The sequence below is a fragment of the Eublepharis macularius genome, chromosome 2 (assembly GCF_028583425.1).
Source record: "Eublepharis macularius isolate TG4126 chromosome 2, MPM_Emac_v1.0, whole genome shotgun sequence".
In the NCBI taxonomy this organism is placed as follows: domain Eukaryota; kingdom Metazoa; phylum Chordata; class Lepidosauria; order Squamata; family Eublepharidae; genus Eublepharis; species Eublepharis macularius.
This window is the reverse complement of record NC_072791.1, coordinates 186,031,510-186,058,140: the sequence shown is the minus strand read 5'-3', so window position 1 is coordinate 186,058,140 and position 26,631 is coordinate 186,031,510. Positions and strand designations below refer to the sequence as shown.

The 26,631-nt window shown below is 40.0% G+C and overlaps 1 protein-coding gene across 42 annotated transcripts in view; it reads left to right on the top strand.

Moving 5' to 3' along the window:
- Nucleotides 1-26,631, top strand: part of NEB (nebulin) — a 219,199-nt gene that overhangs the window by 154,876 nt on the left and 37,692 nt on the right. For 36 of the 42 annotated variants that reach the window (XM_054971307.1, XM_054971310.1, XM_054971320.1 and 33 more), the window contains 14 exons: nucleotides 443-547; nucleotides 2,217-2,321; nucleotides 4,936-5,040; nucleotides 7,628-7,732; nucleotides 10,119-10,226; nucleotides 12,214-12,318; nucleotides 13,527-13,631; nucleotides 13,735-13,839; nucleotides 14,117-14,221; nucleotides 14,308-14,418; nucleotides 15,721-15,831; nucleotides 17,824-17,925; nucleotides 18,060-18,164; nucleotides 20,288-20,386. In XM_054971307.1, the coding sequence (XP_054827282.1) occupies nucleotides 443-547; nucleotides 2,217-2,321; nucleotides 4,936-5,040; nucleotides 7,628-7,732; nucleotides 10,119-10,226; nucleotides 12,214-12,318; nucleotides 13,527-13,631; nucleotides 13,735-13,839; nucleotides 14,117-14,221; nucleotides 14,308-14,418; nucleotides 15,721-15,831; nucleotides 17,824-17,925; nucleotides 18,060-18,164; nucleotides 20,288-20,386 (1,476 nt within the window). Of the gene's footprint in view, nucleotides 1-442; nucleotides 548-2,216; nucleotides 2,322-3,979; nucleotides 4,085-4,935; nucleotides 5,041-7,627; nucleotides 7,733-10,118; nucleotides 10,227-12,213; nucleotides 12,319-13,526; nucleotides 13,632-13,734; nucleotides 13,840-14,116; nucleotides 14,222-14,307; nucleotides 14,419-15,720; nucleotides 15,832-17,823; nucleotides 17,926-18,059; nucleotides 18,165-20,287; nucleotides 20,387-26,631 lie in introns of all 42 variants that reach the window. The other 6 variants (XM_054971326.1, XM_054971317.1, XM_054971329.1 and 3 more) reach the window with 4 other exon arrangements.

Below are 26,631 nucleotides of genomic sequence, written 5' to 3'. Positions count from 1 at the left end.
AGACCAGATAATGGCTTTCATTGCTTAACAGAGGATTTGTACACTGTTTCATGAAGCCCTTTCTAGTTGGGGCTTAGGATAGATTTGTAATTGTATCGAGTGTATACACTAACTCATTAAGAAAAATGGCATTAATAGTTTCACTGAAACTGTAGTCATGAAAGGAGTTACTAGTGTAAGATTCCAGTGAGCTTAACATTACAGTGATTGGTTGGCCAATTCAACCGTTAATTGCATTTAGTTGGAACCTGTTGACAGATCTTTAACTCCCATTGAGTGTGCTTGAGATCAGGGACTAAATTAAAAACAAAACTATGCCCAAGCGTTTCAACTGATTTTGATATGGTTGTTATTATCTCAGAAGTAGTAGCTGACAAGGTGGTACCTTTCTGAAAGAAGTCTCATCATGTAATTGTTGCTTTCATTATTTTACTTTTTACAGGTTAAATATAAGGAAGACTTAACATGGCTCAAAGGCATTGGTTGTTATGCCTGGGATACTCCAGATCTCAAGCTGGCAGAAAAGAATAAGGCCCTGTACAGTCCGGTATGTGTCTCTTGTCAAAAGACAGATTTTCTTTTCCAGCGTTAGATTCCGTATTTGTTAGCTAGTAAGTGAGCAGAGACACTCGACATGCGGCTATAGGCAGAGGCTTACGACAGTTTCTAAAAAAACATTTTATCTTTAAAGCAGAGCTGAGAAAACCCAACTTTACTGTTTTAACATCCCTCTGCCAACTCAAAGATAACAAAACTTGGCTGAACTTCCCATTAATCCCAAAGGCAGCCAAGCAGCATGATACCATGGTACTAAACCAAGACACAGTTATCAGTGGACTTCTGCTCAGTTTCTGTGTACACAAAAAAGAAATTCATTGTGCCCTGCTTATCAATAGTACAAGACCCCTGTAGCATTTATTTGAGGTTAGCTTACACTTGTTGTTAAGAACATCTTTGCCTGCACTTACCTAGCCTCACTGTTACATTTATCATGAATAATGTTCTGTCATTAAGGGGATAATTGCACGCCTCTCACATTTAAATCTTTCTACTGACAAGTCCAAATGCTCCTTTGAAACTGCTCAATTTAGTGCTTTCAAGTATAATTATCAAAATGCCAAACTTTAATCAGTTTCTAGAAGACTTCGGTATTCTAGTTGCAGTGCTGTACAGCCTACTGTGTGTATAAAGTGCTGTCAACTCACAGCTAACTTATGTTTGATGCCATAAGGTTTTCAAGGCAAGAGACAAGCAGAGGTGGTTTGCCATTGTCTGCCTCTGCCTAGCAAGCCTGGATTTTTTGGGTGGTCACACATCCAAACATTAATCAGGGCTGACCCAGCTTAATTTCCCAGATCAAGACTGGGCTTACCTGGCCTATCCAGATCAGGGCTTGTTATGATCAGGATGTGGGCTTCTCACTCCTATGCAATCCTAGGTTCCCCTTGGAAGAGCCACACCACCCCAGCTGAAACAGGTGATTTTTTTTTCACCGTTGGGGGAGCTGGTGAGCCTCTGAGCGTGTACAGAGTTCTGTCAAGTGACTGAGCAGAAGGCACACAAGGGAGACTTGGCACAGCTGATCTTAACCACAGAAAGGTTTTTATTGAACTGGAAGGGCAGTAAACAAGGCTACAGCTAATAAATGAAAGAAAAGCAAAAGTCTAAGATCTCTCTGTTCCTGTAGAGTTCTCAGCTAGTACTTGAGGCGTCCCCTGCTGGAATGGGTGTTCATTGCTTGGGGATGGTAAAGACAAGCCTGCTCTTTCAGACCCTCCATTCTCCATTCCCTTCTGAACCACACACACAAAACACTGCAGTGGCTTTTGTAGCCACTCTTCCCAGGGGCGGGAGGAGGGGAAAGCAGTTTCCTCCCTCAAAACAGTCTCTCTCAACCACCATGGCTGGTTGGTCCCCTGATCATGTTCTCCTCATTTCTCAGGCCTCTGGTATTATGATGGTATCAAAATCTAGAACAACTTGCCTCCCAGAATGTCAGTTAGAACAAATGGTATTTATTGCTGTCTCGTTCCTGGCTTTCCCAGGGCTGGATCTGAGAAGATGAATCACAGTCCAGCTTAATTTAAAAAGGTGTATGTCCCCATCATGACAGGACCCTTCACGCTTTAATACTTCGTTAATTATTTTTGTGTTTGCTTTGGGGGGGTTCTGATGGCACTTGTATAATAATATATTTTGATGTGTGTTTCCTCTAGTATAAGTACAAGGAATCATTTGAAAAGATAAAGTCAAAGTTCAAGTATGTTGCTGACACTCCAATTAGTAAGCATTTTAAGTATGCTACTCAGCTAATGAATGAGGTAAGTAGCACAAGTGTGTATAGTACAGGTATCACAATTCAATTCAATTAAGAAGTAATTTTGGAGACATTCCGGTTGTGAGCCTCAGTGCATTTACATGGAAGTAAATTCCACTGAATTCAGTGAGACTTGCTTCCAAGCAATGGTCAGAATTCAGAGTATTGCTTTAGACTTTTCTAAGAGCTTATGAGAAATCCCTGCCTTTTTTCTTTGTTTAAGTTACAGAATGCCATTCCCTGTTTAAAAAACTGTTGGTATATGGCACACAGAATGTGTATGGGAAGTGGAGTCATTCCTGCTGTTCAGTCAACTCATCCCAAAATCCATCAGGCTGCCTCTGTATGGGAAGGAATAAAAATCCTGAGAATGCAGCACTCGCCAGTGGCAGCAATAGCTGCTTGGCTGGGAGCCAGGATTTGCCTCCCGAAGGAGGGGAAGGCAGCCCCTCCTTAGGATTGCACTGTAAGAACCACAAGTGGAGTTCCATGCGTAGAATAGGGGTTTCTCTTACTCCTTTCCAGTGCAGCTTCCTCTGCCACCAAAAGCCACTTCCAAAGGTTTGAGGACCTCTGGAATGGTCTTCATTATGCAGCTAGGACCATTCAGAGGACATTGTAGAGCCTCTTTTGTGTAATCAGACATATCTTCTGCTCCTGCTAGTAAACCAAGCCATTTTCTTTAAAATAATAAATGCCTCGACCTACTTTAATTGAATGATCTTTGGATCTATTATAGAAAAGTTCCCAGAATGCTATGGTTATCAGTCCTGATTCGATGTGATCCTTAATTCAGTAAAAGATCAGTTCACTTGGTGTGGCATGTAAATGAAGCATAGATAGATATCAGTAGAAGGTTTACCAATTACATTAAACATGCAATATATGTAAAACAATTTATGAACTCAGTTATTAGTGAGACTATCAATTTAATAAGAGGCAGAGTACCACTATGAACATACCATTTCTGTTCTTTATTCTTTGTTTAATTTGATTAAACTGTTTTTGCCCTCCTACTTCATCTGTGCCTCTAAGATTATAGGATATTCTTTTTATTATGTATGCAGCTAATAATTAAGCTTATTGGCCACAATCCAGCACAGAGTTCAAAAACCTTATGCCCATTTAAGACAATGGGTTTTACCATATGTGATTGAGCTCTAGCTTGCAGCTGTTTCAAAATGGTAGCCAGCTCGCAGGATGTGAATTCAGCAATGTGTCATAGACTGTGTGTATTTTCATATGTACATATATAATTCAAAATATATATAGATTCTGCACATCTGATAAATGCAAATGAAATTAAAATGCAATTTATTGGAGGATGGCACATCAGGACTATGGGTCTGAAAGCTTGTACAGTGTAATCCTAAACAGAGTTACAGCCTTCTAAATCCATTGATGTTAGTGGGCTTTGAAGGGTATAATTTGTTTATGATTGTACTGGTAGTGTATCTTTAAATGTCAGCATTGATGTATGTTTCTTTTCAAATTGTCTAGGTTGGCTTTCTGGGGTTTTCCCCCTGTCTTTTTTAGAAGAACTGATTGAATATATTTATTGAGTAGTTAAAGGGTTTATGTAAATTGAAACATCTATCTCATCTAATTGTTTGTACCTCCCACCTTTTACATTGCTATCATCCAATATGCTGCTCTGAGCAGAAACTGTACAAATCTGATTATGAGAAGAAGAAAGATAAGTATTCCTTTGTGGTGGATGACCCTAGAACCTTGCTGGCCAAATTAGGAGGCGAACTAAGCAGTCAGGTACTGTGACTGTGCTGGCCAGGACATTCAGAATGTGGCCATGTCACTCTTCTCGACATGATTTTTGTAAATCTCCGACATGCCTGCAACCAACGATGTCATAGGTCTTGCCTATGATATTGAAAACGTTTTGTTTTGCTCGTATCAGAAACTATCTGTACTTTGCCACCCAAACAGCACAGCAGCTTTTTGAGTGTGCCTACCATACATGATGGGTTCTCATGAATTATGCACCAATCTACAATGAAATGGCTTCATTAAACCATGCCCACTGATGTCAATCTAGATATATGCCCTATGATCTTTTGTGTGAAAACACCAAGCCTGCATATATGTTATTCTCAGGTCAGGTGTTTGTACAATGATTCAAGTTGTTTTGTAGAAGTAAAAAAAAAAAAAACAGGAGTCCAGCAGCACCTATAAGACTAACGAAATTTATGGTAGTGCTATCGTGAGTCACAGGCAGCTCACATCTTCAGATACCACATGTTGTTTTGTGGTATAGATATGATTTACACAGTCTGATGCTCCTGCTTTTAAATTAATTTGGAAGTCACTATAGAGTCTTCCCAGTGTCGGCTGAGACATTAAGATACCCCTGGAGCAAGCAGAGCAAAGTCGCTCAACTTTCTCCTGGCTGCCAGTAGCCCCAGGAAAGAAGTCTACCATGAACTTTCTTGGTAAGTTAAAAAGGGCTGGTCTGCCCCACCTCTGCCATTAATGTTCATTGGTGCAATTTTGAGAGTACATCAGTATGCTAAAGGCCTAAATCTCATCACTCTGGGATCTAGAGCTCTTTTTGTTGTCTTCACAAGTCTCTTTTTGTGCTTCATTGCCATTTGCATGAACAGAAAAAATATAAGTCTAGTGCCAAGTTGTTCCTGCAACACGGATGTAATGAAATTCTGCGGCCAGATATGCTGACAGCACTGTACAACACTAATCAATGGAGCCAGGTAATGTATTCAATATACCAATAATAACAGCAACATAGCCACAAGTCTTTCAATATATATAATAGCTACTGCTTCCTGCCTCACTTTGTTAAATTCCAGGAGTGTAACAATAGACTGTGATAGAAATAGAAATCAGAGGATTGTTTTTAGGAAAAGGAGCAAATGAATGATTAGTCCCCTTTAAACTTAATTAGATTGATGCAGGTAAGGGTAGGTTTGATTCTAAATGGGTGTAATTAGGTTCAACGGAGCAAAGGAAGTCGAGAAAGGCTGTTGAGACAGACAAAACTAGCCCCCTCCAAGAAATGGAGCTCATTGGGGAAGGTTCAGGTTTATCCCCCACTATAACGGTAACTGTGTGCACGCTTGTCCCACCGCCCCCCATTTAAGTGCCATTCACTCCCATAACCAGTGCTGTAGCACCTTGTCCATTACCTCTGATCCAAAGCAGGATAAGCTTCTATTGAGAGTAACCCTGGTGTATGGGTGGGTGATGGTGGGGGGATGTATGTCTCTGTTTGCAGATAACAGAGAGATACGTTGCACTCCATCCCTTGGTTATTGGTATCCTGTCTTCTTCCCAAATGGGTATCTGATTAGTGACCGTAATATTTTTCAAGCTCCTAACATAGCTACATGGAGTAGAAAGATAAATGCCATCACTATTTTCATTGATTGCTGTTATTGGGGGCAATATTTAAGCCTAATGAGCTAGACATAGTCTTGTTTTGTCGTTTTGCATCTCATCAATTATAAATTAATTTTGGGATAAAAATCTAGTAACACACAGTTTTCTTAAGCTGGAAAGCCTTCTCAGTTTGATAGAAACGCCATCTGGTCCATCTAGGGCTTTAAAAAAACAACAACTCTTTTGTTACTTTTTAGCCCAGCACTATGTATGTTTTGTATTAAGAATTTTGGTTTCATTGTGCAGACATGAGAATAACACTACTGAAGTCTTTAGAAGATTAATGAAGCTCACTGAAAAATCTGAACTTAATTCTGCCAGATTTTCATAGACTTTTAAATAAACAACTCAATTTAACTCATTTAATTTTTTTAATTACACAATTGAACTTTCTATGGTTCTGTTAGAAGCTCTCTAATATTTGCTCCATAATATACAGATACCTTAATACTAGGTATTAAGCTCCATTCTAGGTTTAAGCTCCATTCAAAGGCTGAGGTTTATAAACAAAATGAATATTTGGGTTTTAAACTAGTATAATCCCATTTCTCCCTTTAAATAGCAGACCCTAAATATATATGTGTAAAAATGAGTCCTACTGATTTCAGTGGGACTTATTTGCAAGTCATGTTGTCAAGACTGGGGTTCCAGGGCGTGTCCTCAAGAATACATCCTTAGAGTCAAATATAACATACTTAAATGTGGACCAATGCTTAGATTTGGACTTTCAGCTAACCCCCGTATTACTGTTTCAGAACTGGGCTTCCTGTAGCTACAGAAATGTTATTTGTTTAACAACAGAATCTTATAATATTCTTGTTATTATTTTCCATATGTTGCTGTTAATTGTGCATGCATTTATTTCTGTCTTTATGCATGCCCTGTGTTTTCTTTTCATATATTTGCATGCATCAAAAATAAAGTGAGTTTCTTGTTTCTGTTTAAATCACATAGAAGTTTGGTGCTTGATTACATCATCTACATTTAGTAGAAACTGAACCAAGACTTTCAATCATATAGAATGACTTGTAGAAAAATGCCTTCTATCTCATGTCCCATGAATTTATTTTATTTATGTTTAACTTTTCTATATCATCAATAGAATTAGTCACACATGTTTTAATTCCTATTCCGTTTTCCATAAATCCGTTTGCTATAGTTAAAATTGCACAATCAGGTAAAACATCCTTGTTGGGAGAGCTGTCAAGGCATAGCTGACTTATGGCAACCCCTGCTGAGGTTTTCATGACAAGAAACTAATAGAAGTGGTTTGCCACTGCCTGCCTCTGCAACCCTGGTCTTTGTTGGAGGCCTCCCATCCAATTACTAACCAAGACCAACCCTGCTTAGCTATCAAGACCTGACGAGATTGGGCTTGCCTGGGCTATCCAGGTCAGGATAAAGTACCCTTTTAGAGTGTTAATATAAAACCCAGCAAATAGTACATTCCTCTGCAGAGTTACTTCAGACTAAGTCCATTGAAGTCAATGGACTTACAATGCAATCTTAAGAGGAGTTACTCCAATTTAAGCCTATTGAAATCAATGGGCTTAGACTGGAATAACTCTGCTTAGGATTGCACTAAAAGGTAGCAACTGAGTCCTAATGAAAAATGTTATAAAGTCAAGTAAACACAAGTCAATAAGCTGTAACAGAGCTTTTGAGATACCAGAAGACTGTAGTCCTCAAACTCATCACCTCATGCAACCTTGTTCATTTTAATATGCATTATGAGCCCCTTCTAAAATGTATTATTCATACACTTTGTTTATTCATGTAGGCAAGTCCCTTGGTTCAAGAGGTATTGGAAAGTTTAGTTTATCATCAGTATTTTTCAAAGGTGTTACATGGCATTTGTGTTGTTTCATGCAATTAACTTTTGTGTTTTCCCATCAACAGTACAAGTATAAACAGTTATATGAAAAACAGAAGGACAAGTTTACAAGTATTGTGGATACTCCAGAGCATCTGAGAACAGCCAAAGTCAACAAGCAAATCAGTGATGTATGTATGGAAACTGTAAAAAAGATGGCATTAAGTATCTTTTTGGATTGATTTTGGAGGGGCAGACAGGACTTTCAGGGCCAAGTGTATACATAATGAAAAGTTCAAATAAAGCAACAGGTAATGCCAGCTTAGGCAAATGGCACTGTACTCATCATCTAGAAGTGGAAAAATAAACAAGCTTCTTGTTGGATAAGTATTGTTGCAGAAAACAGTATTGTTGTAGAAAATTTGCACAGCAGATAATCACAGAGACATGTGTGTTCAGCTTCTAAAATAAATGTTTACTACATATAGGAAAAATAATAAAGGATACATTGGAGATAAAATAAAGAAGAGCTAACTTAGTTCCTGCATCCTTACATCCTGAAGATAATGGTCTAACTAACTGGAGAGCAATGGCGTCCTGAATAAAGGAAAGAATGTCAATTGCCCCCCAGTAAACCTGGTCAGCCAATAATAAATCCTAGATCTGTTCATTAAGCATACAACTCCCCTTTTACCCTGGCATGAAGATCAACTCAACATCTAACTGGTCTTATGCAAACTAGTTGTCTCTAACTAAACACAAACAAACTAACTCTTTCATGACTGAAGAGAATGACACTAGTAAAAATCCCAACGCTTCTCTACTGAGTAGTTAGCTGAGAATCCTTAGACAAGTCAGTGGAACCTAATAATCCTTAAGTCCCTTCAGTGTGAATGGGGGAGGCATGGGACACCTCCACACATCGTTTTTACTTATTTCTTAGATTTTAAAGCCAACTGTTCTCCAAAGAGCTTGAGGCAGCATGTATGGCTTCCCCCATCATATCTGCAAAACAATCCTATGACATAGGTTAGGTTGAGAGAGATCGGTTCACCTAAGGTCACCTAAGTGAGCTTCATGGCTGAGTGGGGACTTGGACTCAGGTGCCCCCAGCTTTAGCATGACACTCTAAGCACTACTGCACACTGGTCTCCTTCCAAGAACTGGGCTTTGGGTATTTGCTCATTCAGCTTTTCCAACCTACTTTGATTCTTCATCTTTGTGCCTGGCAGACAGGAACTTCCTGCCTGTTCACAGGTAGCACATCCACACACGAGAGATTACAGTCTTAGTGGCAGGAAACTATGTGCCACCCTGTGCCATGTTCTTCTTGTTGCTTTGTAAAGCAGGAGGTGGAATGTGGGACATTTTCCACGAGGATGAGGCTACAGAGACTATAAGTGGGGTTAATCAAGGTAGTGTCATCAAATGGAAGAGATCCATGCCTGAAAGCCAGGATCAGAAACTGGTTGGCCCATCAGTATTTCTCTGATGGGGAAATAATGTACCCATTTTATTTCTTTTAAAAAATCATATGCCTCCATCCAAACTAGTTTACAATAGTAATAAAAACATGATTATGACAATTAAAGCACTAATTAAAACAGTTTCAGACATAAAGTTCCTACGACGGCATAAAATTAAGCCAGCAGATAAAACAACAGAATAGATTAAAACACATACAAGTAAGACAGAGGGAGAAGAAAGAAATCAAAGCCTTCACAGCTTCTCACAAGTGAGTACAATGGTCCATTTCTCAATTAGACCCAGTTCTGCTTCTCCCACAGATAACATTATCACTCACAGTCATAAAAAAGTTCCCAAAAACAATGAGGAATGGCAACCAGTCTTGGAATACATGATAACGCATGAGATATACCCAGGCAAAAATTATCCTTTGGATTTTTTTAGTTTTTAACCAAATGAAGTTGGAATACTGTACAGAACATATATATTTGCACCTTGTCTTCAGTATGTGCCTGATAGACTGAATTTGACTATGTACCAAGCAAAGGGTGGAAGGGTATTATTATTTCACAATGAGCTGTAGTGACCTTGTTATTATTGTTGTTGTTTCTGTTGTTTAATTGTTGTAAAAATTAAAAATTCCAAAAATAAAAAGTTTTTTAAAAAAGTCCCCGAAAACAAGATATCTGGCTCTCTTACCTTGATATCTCCTGTGAAGAGCCAACCCTCAGGAGCAAAAAAAAATAGAAGGAGGGAGTCAAAGAACATGTCTGTCCTCTTTCTGCTGCTAATGTTATAGGCTAGCTTGAAACATGTTCATAAGTCACCTGTGACACACTTCTGGGTTAGATGACTGGCACACAGTTTCAGATGCTCACAAAACCAGCTCCTAGCAGGTCTCCTCAAGTGCCAAAGCTAAGTTTCCTTGGAGCGAGAAAAACACTAAACTGGAATGGGGGGAGAGATGACAAAGTCTTGGCTCCCTTCTGCAGCTGCTATTATTGCCCAATAACAGCTGAAATGGCATTGGGAAACTATTCCTTTTTGTTTTTGTTTTTTTGAAGGAAAATATTCCTCAGATACACTAACCGGACTCTTTCTTGCTGACAGATTCTTTACAAGATGGAATATGTCAAGGCCAAACCAAAAGGATATACCACAATCCATGACACCCCCATGCTGCTCCTTGCTCGCAAGGTCAAGGACAGAATAAGTGATGTGAGTACACTTTACATTTTAGGCAGTATACAATACAATGTGTAATTCATCTTTTACCCTTTTTCTGTGATACTGTATCTGTCTTAGTTGTGGTTTATGTTGCCATAACAGCCAGCCAGACACTCTCATTTTAAATTGAATAATTAGCGTACTGCTACAAATGCTGTTGATATTTGCTGCAAAACAGTTCTGAAATGAGAGTTTCAGAATACAGTGACATGTTGACTAATTGCTGGCATAGAAACAGAACATCTTTTCTCATTTACATATATTTTATTATCTACCTGTCTACTTACCCTGCTATAGAGATTATATGTGGAATGCTACTTTTTCTCTTCCTTCTGCAAGTAATTAATTTTTAATCCATTGAACTGGGAAGTATTAATTATTATATTTCCCATGGTTCCTGTGTCAGCAGAGGACTAACTAAGCCTTAAGTTTGAGGCTTCCAAGCTTGAAGCTCTAGGAGATCTCCCTGCTATTAGTACCACCCCTCCCTTTGCCAGGATATTTTTGGGGAAAGAGGACAGTGGTAGGCCACAGAGCGTTGGGGCGGTGACTTGATATTGTTAGAAATGCAACAAGGCCTTCAATCTTAAATATTATTTATGGCCCAACTTTAATTAATAATAACTGCACTTATATACTGCTCTTCTAGACAGATTAGTGCCCCACTCAGAGTGGTGAACTAAGTCAGTTGTACTGTTATTCCCACAGTATACCTGGGGTTGAGAAGAGTGGCTTACCCAAGGCCACCTACTGAGGTCGTGGCAGTAGTAGGATTCTAACCAGCAGAGTGCTGATTCTCAGTCCAACCACTTAACCACTATGCTACAGCAATTAAGAGAAAATTATCCGAAATGGGCTTATTCAAAATTGAAGGAGGAAATTTCACCCATGACTAGAGACACCGTATGCATGAATCACCTACAGTTCACTATATTATGTATGATGTAACATAATAATCAAATATATCTTACATCCAAGCATATTAATAATGCCACTGTAAGCATAGTTAACCCTTCTGAGTCCATTAACTTCAGTGGACTTAGAAAGTTATAAATCTGTTTTGGATGGCACTGTTAATGAATGTGATCCATTCTGATGTTCCCAAACATTGGATCACTTTGATTCTTTGAAACAAACTGATACATTTATACTGGGCTGCAAAAGAATTGCATTCAGAAGCCATATTCACTGGCCCATGGTCCATCTTAACACTCTTCCTGAATACACAGAAGCATGCAATCAGCATCAGTGTTTCTGCATTGTCACCATATAATAATAATTGCGCTTATATACCACTCTTCTAGACAGATTACTGTCTCACTCAGAGCAGTGAACAAGTTAGTGTTATTATCAGGGCTCATTTAGAGGGGGAACGCACAGGAACGCAGTTCTGGCAGTTCCCCAAAGAGGTCACATGTCAGGTGGCCCCACCCACCTGACCCTCGGCCATTTTCGGCCCGTTTCAGCCTGGATTGGGGCCAAAATGGCCCGGATCGGGCCTCTGACAGGTGGTGGATCACTCTCCCACTCAGCAGCAGCCTAATCCTGACCGTTTTGGGCCCCTTTCGGCCATTTTCAGCCCCTTTTTGCCATTTTGGGCCCAATTTCGGCCCTGAATGGCCAGGATTGGGTCCAAAACAGCCAGGATAGGTGATGTCAGGGCGTGTGGCATATGCAAATAAGTTATGATAATGACACACTTCTGGTGATGTCAAAGACGTGGCATATGCTAATGAGTTCCTCCAGCTCTTTTTCTACAAAATGACCCCTGGTTATTATTATCCCCACAATACAGCTGTGGCTGAGAGGAGTGGCCACCTACTGAGCTCATGGCAGTAATGAGATTTGAACCAGTAGAGTGCTGATTCGCAGCCAAGCCACTTAACCACTGTTGTCTGTCATTGTTTGATTTTTGTTTAATGCTATTGTTGCATTCCTTATATGGATGAAAAACATCGTTCTTTTGTTCTTTCAACAGTTGAAATACAAAGAACTCTATCAGCAAAATAAGTCCCATTGCAACGTGGTACCAGATTCTGTTCACATAAAGGCTGCCAAACAAGCTTACAAAGTCAACACCAATGTGAGTTCAATTTTAATTCTGTCATTTGCCTTCCAAAGAAAACTGAGGAAATTGGATGCTCAGGACCCACTGAACACAGGCTACTTTGAATGCTAATTCTCATTCTTTAAGAACCCTAGTAATCTTGACAAAGTGAGCAGGGGAATGCAGGGAAGAGTATGTTGAGAAAATATGACCAGTGTGTCTTTTGAGGCAGAGCACATAAGAGATACGATGTCGATTCCCAGGTCCCAGCTTTCCTAGAGAGCCCTGTGCAGCTTATGAAAATTAACATTAATTTGTACTCATGGAAACTGAGCTCCAGCACTTGGCTTGTTTTTTCTTCAGTTTGATGGATCAACAACTAACTACACTATGTGCCATGTTTTTTCCTCAGCAACTTTACCACAGTTAAAATTCCTAAGTGCTAAAAGAGCAATTGCTGACAGCATAAAAAAGCAGATATGGCAAGGAGCAGTAGAAATTGGTGGGAAGAAATTTAGTCTTTTTTTTTTAAGAAGGGACATTTAAAACTGATATGCCCTGCTTTTCTCAGACTCAGGGGCAGCCTAACAAGGGTGGGGGGCACCTGAAGCTGCACTTTCAGCTGCTGCTTAGGCCACAGCCCCCCAACATCTGCCTGTTCACCTACAGCCTCTTATTCCCATTTCTTCCCCCTGAACCAGCTCCTTCCCTCCTTGATACCCAGGTGTCTTTAGGCACTTCTCTGCAAGCCATGCATGCCTAGTAGGGGCTACCTGAACTATCAGGAGAGTTGTGGTCTGCTTTGCTATCCCAGGCAGGCCACAAAAATAGAAGCTTATTAAACCTTATGCAAATCCTAAGCAGGTGTACTAAGAATCCATTGACTTACAGGAAAGGTTGTGTAGAGCCTATAGTGGAATGGCAAGTTCCTCATCTTAGAACTAACAGTTACCCTGTGGGCAGAGTTTGAAAAGAGGTCTTATTTTAAAAACAGCCTTCTAGTCTTTTCTCAGGAAAATCTTATGTTACTTTTGTACTATTTTAATCACTATGGTCCCCATCGCACCCCAACAGTCTGGTGTCAGTGCTGAGAATTTTCCTGTATAGATCTCTAGAAAGTCTCACAGAACAGCATTTCCTTAGGAGAGGGAGTTACTAAGCTAGTAGAGGTCTGCAGTGCAGATATTTCTACAGTGACTTTTTTGAAAGAAGAGCTTGATTTGTTTCTATTTCTGTTTAAACAGCTGGATTACAAGAAGAAATATGAAGCCACCAAGGCTCACTGGCATTGGACTGTGGACAGACCTGACTTCATCCAAAATGCCAAAGCATCTTTGCAACAGAGTGATGTAAAGAAATGAAAGGGGGGATTGCATTCATAAACGTTATTTTGAGAGTGAGATCATGGCTGGAAATGGTCCATATATATCACTTTTATTGTCTTATTTACAGTATGACTACAATTATGATCGGCAATACTTTAAAGGATGCAAGATCTCTGTAACAGATGACAAAAACACAGTGTTGGCTTTGCAGAATGCCATCTTGGCAAGCGATGTAAGTGGTTTAATAACGTTTTAATGAAGTTATAAAACTGATATGTTGGAGATAAAATCAGTTGATGTATAAACTGCAGTGTGCTATAACACTTTTATAAATAGCTTTTGCATTCATGTTTCATTCAAACCAATTGCAACAGAAATCATTTTAAGCCTAATTTTTTTGTAAATATGCTTATTTGAGGTTTAATTCTAGCAGGACAATATTATTTGAAACAATTATCTACGTTGATGAACATTGCTTAAAAGTAATATATTTCCATCCCATATTCTAGCTAAAATATAAGGAGAAGCATAACAAGGAAAGAGGAACTATCCATCCTGTTCCAGACACTCCTCAGATTCTCCTTGCAAAGACTGTTAGCGCTCTTGTGTCTGAGGTATTTTTTTTTTAAGTTTATAATCTTCTAGTTAAAGACTGTCTTGAGATACTTGGTTTTGAAATATTTTTACTCTTCATAATTAGAACAAATACAAAGAACATGTAAAGAAGCACCTCCCACATGGCTCTTTCACAAAATTGCCTGAGACACGTGATACTGTTCACGTCAAAGAAGTAACCAAGAATGTCAGTGAGGTAAGCTACTGCCGATTTATTCATTTCACAGGTTGAGTAGATTTTTGTGTGTGTTGATTATTCTCTGTACCTGGTTGTTTTTTCACAGTAAATTATACCATATGCTGATTAGTATTTGTTCGTCAGTGCTGATGGGATAATACCGATATAATTATGGAAGTGAATCATATATCTAAGGGCTTTGGTGGACAGCTTATATATCTGAAAGCCTAAAATGTGACTCGAAGATAATGGCTTCAGAAAAATGAAGCTTGTTCTTTCTATATGAACTTGTATAACTAAAAAAATTGAGTGGAATATTTGTAACAGATTTGATTAATAATACACAACAAAGATCAAGGTGCTTTGCAAATGGAGAAATGAAAAACTAGGAATTTGCAAGGAATCACAAACTAGTGGAAAAATTTCTTACCCACTGACAGATCTCCCCCCTACCCCCTGCTATAAGCACTTAGTGGCTTGAGCAGGCAAACTTACTGATTACCTATTTAACTGACTCTCACCTTGTCTCAGCATACTGAAGTCAATGCACACACTTAGTCCATATTTGGCTATTGGAGGGAATTAATTGTCCTCCTTTTAATTAACTAACTAATATTATACATATGAAGTCCCCCCCATATATGCAGATACTCCAACCTTGTTTATGAGTGCATGCCTTTGTTATATTCACGCAATATAATCATGAAGATTGCTATTATGGATTACATTTAAAAGTTGTAAGAATAGTAACATTTTTACGAAATGAGATTTAACATACTTAGTTCTTTTTTTTCATTGCAAGTAAATTGAAGATAATAGTAACAGATAACTGATTATTGTTTGTGCCCTGATATTTTGATATTTTTAGAAATCTCAAAAAGAATGGGGTAGAGAAAGATTTAATGAAGATTATAAACAAAGTATTCTTGATGTGTGCAATTTCCTTAAGGAGACCAGTCCTTGCTTTTGGTTGTATTTCTATGTATGGGTCCAGCTTGGTAGTATATCTGCTCTTTTGATCAACTGACTAGTGTAAATCCTATGCGTAGTTACTCCAGTCTAAGTCTATTGATTTCAGTGGGTTTAGACTGGAATAAACTTTACATAGGATTGTACTGTGAAAAAGCAAAAAACAATAACAACACCTTACATCAGATTACTCGGAGACAAACCTGGTTAACTTGAAAAGACACAAACAAATATGCACGTTTTTCTTGCATGGCAAAGATGTTTCTACAAATGATTGACCTAAATGTCCATAAAGTACAACTTGACTGGAGAATGAGGGACATAACCTCTTTTCTATTCTGTTCTAAATAGACAAATTACAAAAAGAAGTTTCAGAAAGAGAAAGGCAAGTCTGACTATTCAATCATGTTGGAGCCTCCTGAAGTAAGGCACGCAATGGAAGTTGCAAAGAAACAGAGTAATGTAAGTTTCTTCAGCAGGTATTCAAAATCCTACATGGATGATTTCTTTAAGATTTAAGGTCATATTTAAAATCAAGGTCATACTGGAAGTATCCTTAAGTTGGAGAGCCACCTGTTCATGACCCTATGCAGGTCATCATAAATCTATGAATGTATTACTGAGACATGGGGTTTTGTTTTATTCTGATATTTCTCATCCCAAAATTAATTAACCAATTATGAAACAAATCTTCCAACTCTTCCATGAAACAAATCTTCCCAAAGTTTTAGGAAATGAGATTAGAAAATACAAGATTTAAGTACGTAGCTTTTTAAAAGTTACTGTCTGTTTTATGAGTCCTAGGCACATGTTGATTTGCTGCACTATTTTCCCCCAAATTTTATTGTTGATTCTAAGATTTACAAATATCATAATGATGTTTCATATGAATTTCAATATATCTGAGGACGAATTACAGATAGCAGGTCATATTATCAAAATTAATTAAACATATTAAGTTTAAGCTAACACAACAGGTTGCAAATGAGAGAGATAAGAGCAGTAACATTATTTTAATAAATGTCAGTATGTACTTCATGGCTGAACATTGCACACAACAGAGACTAAACTTAGATATCTTATACTGTTAAGATAGCTACATTTTATAGATATAAAAGTTTCAGATAGACTGGGTTTGGGGGTAGGATATCCACTATTTTTACTATTCACTGTTTTCAAACCTGCAATCAACATGAATATAAAAACAGCGGTTTCATTTGTTTTGCTTTGAACTTGGCTTCAGAACTCCATTTCAAAGTGCAAATGTGAACTTGTACAAAATAATACATTCAGATGAAAATCCAGCTAAAATCAATGCTTTATTTGTTGTTTTTTTGTTTGTTTTACTTATACCCCACCCTTCCTGCAAGCAGACTCAGGGCGGCTTCCAACAATATTTCAATAAATACAATAAAAACATTAAAACCACTTAATCCAGATAAAATGATTCAGATGCCATTGATCAAACCAGCCTACTATAAAATTGCCACAGGCTATGGGCACCACCATGGTGTAAATTTGGGGTGGACACAAAAGGAGGGCAAGATGATCAGAAAGGGGGGAACAAAGCTGGCCCCTAATCAAAGGCCCAGCAGAACATCTCCATCTTACAGGTCCTGTGGAATTGTAATAGGTCCTGCAGTGCCTGGATCTCCAGTGGAAGAGCGTTCCACCAGGCTGGGGCCGGGACAGAAAAGGCCCTGGCCCTAGTTGAGCCTAGCTGAATGTCCCTTGGGCCAGGAACAGGAGCTGCTTATCCGCAGAGCGCAAGGCCCTGCGGGGGGCGTAATGGGAGAGAGGTGGTCCCATAGGTCTGCAGGTCTGCGAAGGGCTTTGAATACTAGAACCAATATCCTGAACTGGATCCAGAACTCAACTTGAAGCCAGTGCAGCTGGCATAACACAGGGTGAATGTGTTTCCTAAATGGCATCCCCATATTGCCTCTGTCACCACATCACCCAGATGGTCATCCTGCATGCAATGCTTTACGTTCCCCCATTCTAATAAGCAGCTCCCATTGACATACATGGAAGAAAGTAGACTGCAACTGGAAAGGCTGTTAAGGTAAAGGTGAGGTTGGCAGGAATTTAACACTCTTCCCTGACTCTGCCCCATAGTACAGCATGATGGACCCATAGAAGTTAGGGGCTTCTGATCCTCTCCATGGGAAATAGTAATAATGTATAACTAACCTGCACTCTTAGGGTTTTGTGGAGGCAAACTCTGTCACAGAGATACATCAACCCCTTCTAGGTGTCCTTGCAAGCCACAGGCTTTTCTATCTCCTTGTCTAATGATGGATATTTACTTATGGATTCTAAACATTGGGCCCACCCTGCTCATAACAAGTTGCTTGGTAAAATTATAGTTGGTTTTCATCAGATTGTTGTCTTTTTTCTAGTTAGAAAACACTACAGGAATCATTTTTCCAAATGTTTGTTTTTGCTCAATAGGTTCAGTACAAAAAAGATGCAAAATCCAAACTTCATTACACGTCTGTGGCAGATCGGCCAGATATTAAAAAAGCCTCCCAAGTCTCCAAGCTAGTCAGTGATGTGAGTACATTTCAGGGTTACTGCTCAGAAATGCATGTCCTGTAGCACACATTTCAATTATTTCAAGATTTACATTTTAACTTCATTCAGTAAAAGATAAAAGTTTTTGAAATGACCTGCATTCCCCCCCATAGATTCAATACAAGGCCAAGGCTCGTGGAGAAGCTGCTATGGGAGTCAGCATGCTCGGACGTCCCGATATTGAACTTGCTAAGGAGGTGTCCAAACTTACAAGCCAGGTATGAACATATTGCCTCCAGAATTCACAACAGTATGATTATACAGTCAAGGAACAATAAGCTAAGTTCACCAGCTGAAAGTTTCTTTAAAAAATTCCTCTGAGCTGTGTTAGTGGCTGTTTTGGCAGAAAAATACAATAAAAATAAAATAAATAAATGTAGGTTTGGTTTCTGTAGTTCCCTTACACTTGCTTAGTATCGCAGAATCATCCTTTGGTAGCAGAGTACATTCCTCCACTGCTAGGTAGAGATGGGCACGAACTGAAATACAAACCAAATTCATCACGAACCTGGCCAGTTCGTGGTTCACGAACCAGTGGTTCATCAGAGCCCATTTCTAACTAACCTGGACGAACTTTAGGCTGGTTTGTTTGGTTCGTTTTCGATTTGTCACTGCAGACAGGCTGGCACTGATCAGTCAGTTTCCTAGGCAACCGGAGATGAGCTTTCTGCAGTAGAGGTGTGCACCCAGCTGCTTTTCAGCTGATGGGAGGAGGATCCCCCATGAGCTGAAAAAAGCGCCTGCATTTGAAAGGAGCAACAGTTCTCTTGCGTGCAAGAAAAGTGTTGCTGCTTTCAAATGCCACAACCCAAGAGAAGTTCGTGAAACCTAACTACCAACAACAATAATAAAGAACAATTGTATACTTCAATCACATGTAATTATTATTAATGTGTCAAATACTGTAATTTAGCAAACATTGTATGCTATATAATTTAAACCGCACATCAACCACTCAGCAGCGTCGAAATTATTCAGTACATTAATTTGTTGGGGAAGGTCACAGTTAAAGTGCTAGGTGCTATGCCTTGCTCATACAAATTCCTAAAATCCATATAAATATTTTCTTAAAGTGCAAAGTGCTAAGGCAGAGTATAGTCCGTTCAAGCACCCTGTGCCTCACAAATTGTTGATCCAGTAGCAGGCTATGAAGATGCTGCTGGGGAAATTAAGTAAGGGAAGGAGCAGTCCAACCATGATGGTGGGTCACAGGGCTTTTTTTTCAGCTGGAACGCGGGGGAACGGAGTTCCGGAACCTCTTGAAAATGGTCACATGGCTGGTGGCCCCACCCCCTGATCTCCAGACAGAAGATCAGGGGGTGGGGCCACCAGCCATGTGACCATTTTCTCCAAGGGCAACCCACTGAGTTCCACCACCTCTTTTCCCAGAAAAAAAGCCCTGCTTATATTAACAACAGAAAATTTAATAAGAGGAACGATATGAATGACTTTTAGCTCTGTTTGACTTTCACAATTACAATTACCTAATTGTATGAAACTATTTTATTGTGAATTTGTTTTTCACAGACAGGTTTCCACTTAAAAAACATTTTTGTACTGTTTTGGCAATATGTAAGAAATGTGTTGGTTTTAAACAGTTTAAACCAGAAGCCTTTTTGTTGGGATTAATGGACAAACAGATGGAAAATTGGCATGGGATTTTATTTCTGTACATGATTATTGCAGCTAGGCTATTGTATGCACAGAAATGGAAAAATACGGAATTAAACACTGTCTATCTTTTTGGCTAACTGGAAACTCTTTATTGGCTTTCTGCACGAAATGAAGAATAGTTACTTGATGATTTGTGGTTTTGATCATTAAGAAGATAATGGGGGGATATAAAACAAAGAGAAGGGAGGCAGGAATGGAAAAGAAAATTTTGGAGATACTGTAATTTTGCTTAATAAGTGTTGTAGAGAAGAATGGAAATGAAAAAAAATGTGTTGATTTTCAGGGGAAAACGGTAGTATTGCTCAAGCAATGGAAAAAATGGGTGCGTGTGTGTATATATATATATAAAATGTTCATTGTTAGCCTTGTTCATTCTCATTTTATTCTCCAGTTCCTATGATGTGGGTGCTGCATAGGATATTTTCTTATACTTGCCTCCCCAAATATATTCCTGATTGTTTTAGTGCTTTCATCTGCTAGCATAAGCAATTTTGCTTTCTCCCAAACCTTGAATGGCTTTAGGTGGTGAACACAGACACACTTTCCCATGGGTCTTCCTCTTTCTACTCCCCAAGACATGGACACCACTTGATCTTCTTCTCTCTACCTTGCTTTCTCTTGCTGGAGATGTGCCGTTCTAATCTTGCTATGTTGCTACACTTTGTAGGCTGAATACATCAAAGGACACATAAGGGGGCATGGTGCTGCATCTTACGATACACCCATGATGAGACACGTTAAGAAAGCTAATGTCCTAAGTAGTCATGTAAGATGGATTTAAAGTGACACTTCTGCTCTCCCTCTGTGAATGCAAATGCCAGTGTTATGAGTCTTGCTACATTTTATAGATTCTTGGCACATGGAAATAAGCCTAAATTGTAAATGGGATGCATTGCTTTTTTTGTGAATCAAAACCTTAAGAATCTGTGAGAAATCCTCCCTCTTTCTTATGTAAGGTTGTGGCTGGACACTTCTTCCCTGGGGATTCAATTAAATTGTAATTGTAATGATGCATTATATCAAAGTGAAGGCTTGAAGTGAAAATATGCTCACATGAATGGGAAATTTTGATCAAAAATTGAATTCTGTCACGTGGAAATAATAAGGGATATAATTTAGAAAAAAGCCACGTCCACCAGTTTGCAAGATCTGAGCAAGTCTATTAATGATAGGACATTTTGGAGGTCTTTCATTTATAGGGTTATCATAGGTCAGAGGCAACTTGGTGGTATGTAACATAACACACATAATTTAGAATGAAATTTCATATAGTGCATTGATTATAAAAACTTAAGGGAAAATACACTTGAATAAAACTGTATCTATTGTGTAGCTGTTCCCAAGTTTCATGCACGAATACTCAGTGATGAGATGGAATTAATCTCTGAATGAAGGTGGCAATTCTCGTCAGAACTAATAACACATCTTAGTTTTCAAAGAAAGATCCATGAGATACTAAATGATGCCAGAAAAGGAAACATCACCTAAAGTGAGCCCACTTGTAGGCACTTAGACCGACATTTCCCCCACTAAGAAGGTACCGCTCACTCACTTTGGTGACCCTTAATCCATTCATCTTGCTGGCTTCCTGAACCCTGGATAGAATAGAGTGGATCTGGGATTGTGCCAGGTTGGGAATTTGGCTCAGTGGGCTCCTTAAATGTCTATGGACCACTGAAAGCATAGCATCTCACCCTTTAGGAGTGCTGCTGCCACTGGCCATATATATCAGAATGTGGCGTAGGCAGATCCTTATTCTACTGATGAAGATACTCTTTTATCTTTGTATATCAACCAACCTAACTTTCAGAATTTCCAGTTCACTACAGCAATCAAACTATTAGGCCTTTTCCATATGTGCATGCGACCCTCCAGAAAATGGTGCAAAACTCATGGCATGAAGTGTCTTCCTAGTGCAATTTCCCAGCACGATCCCTCTTAATGGCACAATGACATAAAACATGCCATTAAACAGGATCGTGCCGGGAAATCGCGCTAGGAAGACGCTTCATGCTGTGAGTTTTGTGCGATTTTCCAGAGAGTAAGGGTGTGTGAAAACGGCCTTAGTTTAAGACATAACAGCAGAAAATAATTTGACACTGAATAAACAAGCCAGGGGGATCCTTGGGCTTACATGATCCTTCCTTCTCGTTTCTTCCATACAGCCAGCCAATGAATGATTCACTACATCTCATAGCATACCTTTCACAGCTAAAGTGGCAGATGAGCACACCAATGAATCAAAAAAGAATAGAATAATTGTTCCGCCATCGCTCAGCAGTCCTGGCCCTCCTGGCTTGCTTCCTTGCTCACCTTCTACTACCTTTTTCTCCATCTCAAGCTTGGAATAGTCAAGAAAGTGCCCTTAAGCCTGATGCGCCACTTCTGACTTTCACTCTCAGCCACAGGATGTTCTGTTAGCAACTGCAGCCACAGACAAAGGCAGATGAGGAGGAGCAGTTTAGTGATACTTTGTCTAATGGGAGCCTATTTCAGCAATTTAGTGCACCGACCATATCTACCGGGAGCACATGCTATGTGTTATCTCCCCAGAATGTGCAGTCAGTTTTTTATTAATGTGGTCCCAGTCCATATTAGGGTCCCAATTGTCTCTGGGAGATACATGATGGAACTGCCAGCATCTGGTCCTTAGCTATTTAGGGATTTAAAGATCAAAACGGCTCTTTGAATTGGATCCTGAAACAACCGAGCAGCTGGTTAGTGAAAGAAACAGAGTTTCCTATTCGAAAAATTCTGAAATGGAAAAATGTTTCTAGTAAATTCCCATCTTTGGCAAACAAAACAAAACAAAAAAACCTATCTGCAGTTATTTGAGGGTGAACATTTTCAGATCCTCCCCCCCCCCCATTTTCTTTCTAACATAACTTCAAGAGAAAAGAGCATATCTACCCCAGCTTCATATACATTATGAGCACATTTCATAAGAAAAAGGGAGGCTATTGTTATTACCCCTCTCTCTTTGTGATTACTGCATGCAACCACTGCATGTCTGGAAAAATCAGCTTGTCTACTTGTGTAAAAAATCAGTCCTTTGCAATGAATATCTGTTGGATAAGAATAAGTTATCTGTAAATAATGACATCTTGCATCTGGTTTTAGTGAAGTCTTGGCATCTTTTAACCTTAGAATACATTTATAGGGCCATGATGATGATTCTAGTCTTGATAGAAATCAGCGCTCTTTTGTGACCCGAAATTACTGTGACATGTTCAGCATTTAGTTTTGTGTATTCTTTTCTGCATATTTCCTTTCCAGGTATGCAGTATCTCAACTAGCCCACCATCTTTTACGGGAATGTTTCTCTTTTGTGCTGTTACTATTGTTGGTTCTTTCTCAGTGTTGTATCTTATAGGTTCGTTGTTAATGTTTGTTCTAATTTTGTAGCAGGATTTTCTTTTTCTTTCTTATGTTTCATTATATTTTACCCACAAACTTTTGGAAAATAGACTAGTTTTAATTTCATTTAGTATTCAAGAATTCTAGTTGAAGTCATTCATATTAATGAGAGATTTGCACTATAATCCAGGGACTCCTCAGTTTGTTGCTAGTACTCCAGTGAATGCTCTGAGGGCCAGTATATGCAGATTCAACGGAATAGCCATGGTAGTTCCCTGCAGGCAAAACAACTTTATTTCTGCATAGTTTTCCCCATGTATGAACCTGTGTTGTTAGATAAAAGGTGTGTCATCCCATTTCTCTGATGGTTTGGAGACCAACAGAGCGACAATATACTAAAACGTTAATATTAGTTCACAGCACTGCAATCCTAAAAACATTTTTCTGAGAGTAAACGCCGGTGAATAAAATGGGGCTTGCTTCTGAGTAGACCTGCTTATTATTGTTTCCTAGGCCACTGAGGCTTTGTAGGTTTTCCTTTATTGAGAACAGTAGTTGTGGCACCACATAGCAAAATATTTTTGAAACTGGGGAGAATTTAAAAGTGGTGCGTGCCTCAAGAGTGGTTGTTCAAAATAACTTTTAAAAAAGTGAAATGTCTTAGATGAGCACTTGTAAACAAGTTCTCTGGAGCATGGCTATCATGTTTTTCCAGTGATGCGTTATATGTACCATTGTGAGAACTATTTTGTCTCTTGTGGTGTAAATTACTATCTTTTCTTGAGTGTCAATAGACAGAATATTCTGTATTTTTAAGGGATATCTAAATTATCTACTTGAATGCCCATTGAATGTGAACATCAGCATCTTTTGTCAATACAAGTCAAAAAGATGGAATTATCCAGCATGAAGGATAAAAACATGTCAACATGTTTTAAAAATTCAAAAACATCATGGAATGTGGTTTAATTTTTGCATTGCAGCATTATTCATTTTACTAATGTTAAACTATATTTCACCCTCTTTTGTACAAGCATTTGCATTGCTTATAAGCATGATCAATTCCTTTCATCAGTTATGTCAATCAGCTCTTGCAAAAATAAAATTGGGTACCAGCCAGGCCAAAATCAGATGTTCCAAGATGATGTAAAGTCCAAGATGCAGTAGGAAGGAATTTACAGAGTGCTGAAGAGTCTCACCGAAATCAATGGGACTTAAAATGTCCTTAATTTTGGCCTGCTTGTGCTCCTGATTTGAATTACAGCTCACTCTTTTCTAGGAAACAAATAATTTCTTGCCTCTTCTTTGATGAAGTTTCTTGATAATATTGGTAATTAAACTTTAAATTAAGGATTTACCAATGTACTTAGTACATTGTTGGTGCTAAACAGTAGCAGTAGATAATGCCCAAATTCAATTCTTTGACTAAAAAAGTAACATCTCTGTTGAATATACTTGGCCATTAGAGTGAAATTATCTTGCAGTGATTGAGTACATCCATTGCCAGTATAATGTCCCTCTACAGGCAGTTTTTCTAGGAACAAATGAACTGTAAATCAGTAGGGATAGAAAAATAATTTAAACAGACTTGTATTCAAGCTTGCTGGAATTTAATTATAACAGTGAGAGGGTGCAGTATTTGTCTGTTAAATCAAGTACTTAAACTGGCTGTCCTGTTGGACCGTGTTATGTAACAGCTAGAGCATGAAGTTTGAAGGTGGAAAATTCAGGTTCAGATCCATATATGAAACTGCAGGGTTGGGGCCTTGTGTGGTATTACACCCTTCTAAGCCCATTGACTTCAACTCTGCTTAGGATAGCACTGCCAGGGGTGGTCAGAAGAATACAGAAGGCAAGGGCAGGTCTAGAGGTCTTTTCAAAAACCCTCACTCATCTCTCCCCCCCCCATGCTGGCACACCTTCACACGCCTGCACTGGGACAGGTGCATGCCTCACCACAAACCCCACCTCAATATCTCATTTGAGAGGTGGAATGGAGCAGTATTTTCTGTGACGTAATGCCCACTCTAAGAATGAATTGAACTTCTCAAATGCCATGCATGAAACAGAGCAGCCCATAAAGAGGGCTCTGTCCATGTAAAGCAGGCCCTCAAAGGAGAAACCCAACAATTCAAAGTCAACGGGTAAACAGGTAAAAGGCGAGATGCAGACTTGATGTCACATTTCGCCAACTCAGCCCCAACACCACAGCGACGTACTATCCTAACTGCCTTGTCGAATGACGTGTACTGCACGGAGCACAAGTGGTCCAGGATAGCATCATTCACTGCCCCCCTTTTGGGAAGGATAAATGGTGAATCAGACGGTATTCGCCTGCGGCTTTCTTGGGCACCATGCCCAGGGTGGGATACCCTAATATTAGTAATGGGAGAGGATGAAAAAGGACCCAACACCCTGCCTTCAGAACACTCTTTAGCAATCTTATGCCAGATAACCTCTTCCAAGCCCACCACAGAATGCAGGTTGTCTGACATGAAGGGGGCTCTCAGCCCCTGAAATGGAATTCAAAACCCAACAGTAAAGCCTTCTAACCAAAACTGAGCAACAACAGGATTGGGATAGTCCCACAATAAGCGCCTAAGTGCCTTCAGTTTTATGGGAGTGGGGCCCCTTGTCAGCGGCAAGTTGACTGGGACCACTGCCAGGCTTCCTGCCAATCCCCTGCTTGGTACAGGCTGAGAAACAGTGTGGGCCACTGCACCGTAGCCATTTGTGCTTGAACCGGCACCCCTTTCTGGCACACACACCCTGATATGCAAACTCCCAGCAAAGCAACCAGGGCTGAACCGGTTACCCCATGGAGGCATGGGTACCAGAAGGGGTGGACAGGCGTTGCACCAGATGGCTGCTGCCAGATCTATCACCAGGGCTAGGCTTAGCTGGGGCCATCAACTGCAGCCAAAGCTGCTGGTGTATCTGATCCCACAGCAAACTGGGGTTAACCGCAGCCCATAAGCCGTGCTGCTGCCGTGAAGTGGAGCCACAGATCAGCCGCTTTCCCCCACTGCTGCTCCGAGTTGCTCCGCTGTGAAGAGGCTAAGGGCAAGCAAACAAGGGGGGAGGGTTCTACCCGCGCTTCCCCCCAAAGCCCCAACTAGGCAGGACAAAGAAAACCTCCTGTTAAAGCCCCAAGCCTCCCTGGAGCTGCTCCAAAGCACCCCCAGGCTCCTTCGAAACCCCGCAAGCCCCACTTAGCTGTGGTGGAACTCCTGGCGCAGCCCGTAAGCCGTGCTGCTGCCGTGAAGCGGGGCTGCAGATCAGCCGCTTTCCCCTGCCGCTGCTCCGAGTTGCGCCGCCACGAAGGCCAGAGAGCTGGGTCAGGTGAGGCACACCGCCACAATTTCCTCGCCACCACTCAAATAAAGGGAGCCCAGCTGCCAGTAGGCCACACCAAAGCCACTCCCTTCCCAGCGAAAGCTGAGGCCAAAGAAAGCTCCGATGCCCTTGAGCTTTTTCTATGTCTGCTGAGGAGGGGAGGTGGGGCCGGCCTTTATAGGCCCTGGCCCCACCCCCAACAGAATCCCCAGATGCCCGGGAAGCGGGCCGTTGTCCTCTCCCTCTGGGCAGGGAGGCAAATGCTGGCACCCAGTTGACCACCCTGTGTGCATCCTGCGAGTGCCATTTTTCATCAGA